Below are 4764 nucleotides of genomic sequence, written 5' to 3'. Positions count from 1 at the left end.
CACACACACACACACACACACACACACACACACACACGCACTCACACTCACCAGCTCTACAGGGTAGACTGGAGGCCAGGTGTCACCGAGTCCCCGTGCTCCAGGGCCTCTGCCTCTTGCAGAAGGGGGCACCACTGGTCCTCCTGGCCACCCCCCTACCCCCCACACACGCGGGCCTTGGGTGGGGACTAGGGGCTAGGACACCAGGATGAAGACCCTCAAAGGCTGGGGGCTCCGGCCCATGCTGCTCAGAGCCAAACATGGCGTGAGGGAGAGGCAGGGAGGGGACCAGGAGACTGAGGGCCTGAGCTCAGGCCCAGACCAGGGGCCAGCAGAGACCCAGAGACAGACAACCCAGAACTGGAAGCAGAAACAAAGGGCCCTGGAGACCCAGGACAGACAGAGAACCTGAGACACCCAGACTGACAGAGAGGTAGCCATTTGGGGACACGGAGGAGCAGGGAGAGGCCCCCAGAGACATGCCCCCCGAGAGCTGAATAAGAGTGCCGGCCACGGTGGGCGCTCGCTCAATAAATACTTTGTGCAGCGACTGACAGCTACCGCGTGCACACACCGCAGTCAGGGGCACAAGGGGCTTGGCAGAGGAGGAAGAAGACAGCCAGCCAGACCCTTTTACATGAAGCACAAATGGATCCTGGAGACAGGAGCGGTCTGGAGGGGGCCAGGGGTGGAGGGTGGGGGTCGTGGTCCCGTGGTGGCTGGCCCAGCCAGGGTAAGAATGGAGACAAGCATGTGACCCCCAGGAGGACAGATCCATAGCTGCCACACCCCAAAGCAGGGCACCCCCAGGCAAAAGGGACTGGTCATCCACTGTGGCCTGGCCATGGGCTTTGAGGAACTCACCCCCCAGCCCCATGCCCTCCTGTCCACCCAGCGAGGCCTGCAGCCCCGGGGTGCCTGCAGCGTGGTGCGGAGGGGGGCTGGCCCCTCTAGAATGTTACGCACAGGTACGTAGCTGTACCCAGCTCCTGGGCATACCCAAGTCCAAGTACCAACAGAGTCCGGTGGGCGGTGGGTGGGCTGTGCCCGTGGGGGCGGGGGCTCAGTCCGTGAGCACCACCAGCTCCCCATCGCTCTTCTCCTCGCCGTCGGACTCTTCGTCCTCGCTGTACCGGTACATCTCGCCATCGGCCACCGAGTGCCTGTCCTCGGCGCCCTCGCCCTCCTCCCGGAGGCTGCAGGTGTTGACAATGACAGGCATGTTGGGGTCCAGGCTCCGGGGCACATACTCCACCAGGGGCTGCGCCAGGGGCATGCCGGCCACCCGGGGGTACAGCACGTCGGCAGAGTTCAGCGGCACCTGGCTGGCCTGCGGGCTGGGGGCCAAGAAGCGAGAGGCAGTTACAGACACACCCTCAGTCCCCTCCGCTCTAGCAAGGTTTCCCCGGGGGCTCTGCAGGCCACGCACCCACCCGGACTGGCCTGAGTCCGTGGCTCCTACACCCTGCCTCGTTCTACCTCCTGGTGACCAAGGTCCCGGTCACTGCAGCTTCACACCTGAGCCCCTCCCCCTCCCCGCCTTCTCCCCAGACAGGAGCGTGATCATCAGGCGATCCTCCTGGAAGACGGTTGTCAAAACAGGTTTTGGAAAGGATCCTGTTTCCAGCACCGGGGGAAGCACAATTAAAGAAGTCCACTCAGGAGACTGACTCCTCTTGGTCCAGTCAGGATCCTTCTGTCTGCCTGCGGAGTGCCTCTGGGTGCCTCTGGGTGTGTGCGCGCTGCCGCTTTTCAGAGACGGGACCCAGAAAACACCGAAATCACAAAGTACCCACCGCGGCCATGCTTGCCAACCCTGGAGCCACAGCACACACACACACACCCCTCAGGTATGGTGGCATGCCAAGGTAAGCATGCTGGATACCAGCTAACCCCTGGCTTCGAGGACACTCACACAGCAGCCTGCGGCGAAGGCCCACCTCCGCCCACCTGCCTGCTTACGGGATGACGTAGCTCTGACGGGCATCCTGGCGCCGGGTCCTCATCAGGGCCTTGTACTCGCCCACCCGCAGCCGCTTGCCCTCCACGATGCAGGTGCGCTTGGGCCGCGGCTTGTACTTGTAGTCGGGGTACTTCTCCAGGTGCTGCCGGCTCAGCCGAGCCTGCTCTTCGTAGTAGGGCTGCTTCTCCTGGTTGGTCATGGCCTTCCAGCGGGAGCCTGGCCCAGCCGGGGTGGGGGTGGGGAAGGGAGGGGAGAGAGGAGAGGAGGGAGGGGACAGTCAGTGGGGACCTGCCAGCCCCAGCAGCTGTGGGACCCAGAGTCTCCAGCCTCCTCCAGCGTGCTAAACACAGCCGTGACTGACGGGTGCGGGCACCCTCCTTGGACACTGGGCAAATGCATACTCGGGGAACCGCCTGTCTGTGAAGGTCCAGTGGCCAGCTGAAGGCCCAACACCATCTGCCTCCCAAAGAGCCCTGGAAGTGGCTCCCAGGCCTCTGCTTTGCATAAGCAAAAGAGCAGCGCCCCCAGCCCTGGCAGCCTCCCTGCTCAGAACAAAACTTGGTCTGCGTGGACGAGGGACCTGCTTGGACGCTGGAAATGCCTCTCCAAAACTGCTGCCCTGCCCCCCTCCTCCATCCTCTTCGGAAACCTCCAGTTACCAAACCCGCTGCCAGCGAGTCAACTCCGATCCACAGCGACCCTGTCTAGGGGTTCTGAGGCCTCTCACCCTTCTGGGGGCACACAGTCTCCTCTTCCTCCCGAGGAGCGGCTGGCAGGTTTAAACTGCCGACCTTCAGGTGAGCAGCCCAAGCCGTAACCCACTGCACCACAGAGCCCCCACCCAAGCCACCAGCTTCCCTGTCAGGAGAAAGAGAAGGCTTTCTGCTCCCTTTCAAGATTTACAACCATGACCACTCACACACCACAGCACATTGTGCTCAGCAAACGCGATCACTCTCACAAAGATAAATATTTAGTGTCACCGCTGCTTTAAGGAAAACACAGAGGAAGAGACGTGGGTTAGACACCAACCGACTAGACTGTGCCGACTCTGAGGGGGCCGGGCGGGGGGCCAGGCACAGGGAGACGGGAGGGCTGGGTTGTCGAGGGTGCAGCAGGGGAATGCGGAGGAAGAACCACAGATAGGGAGGGTTGGACAGGACAGTGTTGGTTTAGTTTCTTGAGATGGGCCTAGAGTCCTTATCCCTCAAACCTAAATAGTGGTCTGAGTGGCTTTAAACTTTTTTTTTTAAAGAGGAAAAGTAAAATGGAAATGGACCCGAGTCTTAGCGAGAAGCAAATTCATCTCCAACAAACCCGAGTTACAGCCTTGGGAGCCCCCAGGGGCACGTCTACCCGGCCCCATAGGGGTTGCCCTGAGTCTGAATTGACCTTGATTTGAGATTTTTGACTAACGCTTGGTGCCCTGATGGTGTAGGGGTTACATGTTGGGCTGTGATCCGCACGGTTGGTGGTTTAAAACCACCGGTTCTGCAGCACTGGGCTTTCGACTCTTAAGACACCCACAGGGGTCAGTATGGGTCAGCAGTGACCCGATGGCACGAGAATTACAACTGGAGACCGGGTGGCGGCGAATCACAAGGTCAGCAGATCAAACTGGCCAGCAGCTCCACGGAAGAACAGTGAGGCAGTCTGCTCCCTAATGATGGCCCTCAACAGTCTTCCCTGCTCCCTGCCCAGGGCAGGTAGTTCAGAGGGGCTACAGGAAGCACACACACAACCCTCTCCCCTAGGTGGGGCCTGGGGTCTAGATGCTGCCAGGAGTCCCACAACAGCACAAGACTCAGGTCTCAGCTGCCACCCCACCCCCCACCCCCGGTCCAGACTCCCTCGGGGTGGACCAAGCCCTGCCCTGCAGGCTGCCGGGCGTTCACTCACCGAGGATCTTGCTGATGCTGGAATTGTGCATGTCCGGGAAGGCCTGCAGGATCTTGCGCCTCTCGTCCTTGGCCCACACCATGAACGCATTCATGGGCCTCTTGATGTGACTACTATTCCGAGACTCGGGGAAATGGCGGGAGCCTGCAGGGTGGGGGTGGGGGGTGGAGGCTTGAGTCAGCCAGGTGGCCCCTACTTGGTCAGAAGGGGACGAGGACACCAAGGGCCTTGCCCGGCATATAGCAGGGCATCAGCCCCAGCCAGGGACCCCGAGACCCAGAGGGACAGACACCTAAGGGAGCCACGGCTACGGGCCCCTCGGGAGAGAGCATGGAGGAGGCCCCAGAGTCACCAAGTGTAGGAAAGCAGACTCGGACAGACAGCAGGACAGCACAGGCCTGGCCGCCCGGAGAAGACAGGGAAGACACAGCAGGGGGTGAGAGGCAGACGGGACGGGACCCACCCTGGCCCTGGTGTGGCAGCAGCAGCGGGCCGTCCTGCCCGGGGCCCTCACCGTCCATGTCGCAGCTCAGCATGGCTTCATCCAGCGGGTGCACACAGCCCTCGTCCAGCCGCTCCTTGGCTGGGGACGAGTCCAGGCTGAGGAGGTCCTGGGAGGGCAGGGACAGCCTGTGGAGCAGCCATTCGGCGCCCACCCCCTGCCATTGTCCTGCCCTGCGGTGGCCCCTGCTGAGTTTCCCAGCCCAGCCCACACTAGGGCTGGGGAGCTGGGCCCCTACCTTACGGAAAGGCGTGCTGGGAGAGCTGTCCATAGCCGCACCGTGCCCGTGCAACAGCTGCCGGGCATCCTGGATGGCTTTGGTGACTGCGTCCCCTTCTCCAAGGAAGCCTATTGGGAACCGAGCGAGGGGGGGTTGCTGGGCTCAGGCCCCCACCCTCCC

The 4764-nt window shown here is 62.1% G+C and overlaps 1 protein-coding gene across 1 annotated transcript in view; it reads right to left on the bottom strand.

Moving 5' to 3' along the window:
• Window positions 1-12: 12 nt before the first annotated feature.
• LOC101642218 (transcription factor SOX-13) overlaps window positions 13-4764 on the bottom strand; it is a gene marked incomplete at its 5' end in the record, with an annotated part of 9852 nt that continues 5100 nt past the window's right edge. Inside the window, 5 exons of the mRNA XM_045298243.1 lie at window positions 13-1337; window positions 1963-2179; window positions 3863-4006; window positions 4326-4473; window positions 4603-4712. Coding sequence (XP_045154178.1) covers window positions 1064-1337; window positions 1963-2179; window positions 3863-4006; window positions 4326-4473; window positions 4603-4712 — 893 coding nt within the window. The remainder of the gene's footprint in view (window positions 1338-1962; window positions 2180-3862; window positions 4007-4325; window positions 4474-4602; window positions 4713-4764) is intronic.

The sequence above is a fragment of the Echinops telfairi genome, unplaced genomic scaffold (assembly GCF_000313985.2).
Source record: "Echinops telfairi isolate 266 unplaced genomic scaffold, ASM31398v2 ScPeMD7_7424;HRSCAF=8462, whole genome shotgun sequence".
Classification (NCBI taxonomy): domain Eukaryota; kingdom Metazoa; phylum Chordata; class Mammalia; order Afrosoricida; family Tenrecidae; genus Echinops; species Echinops telfairi.
Note: the sequence above shows the minus strand (reverse complement) of the source record. Positions and strands in the feature narration are given on the sequence as shown.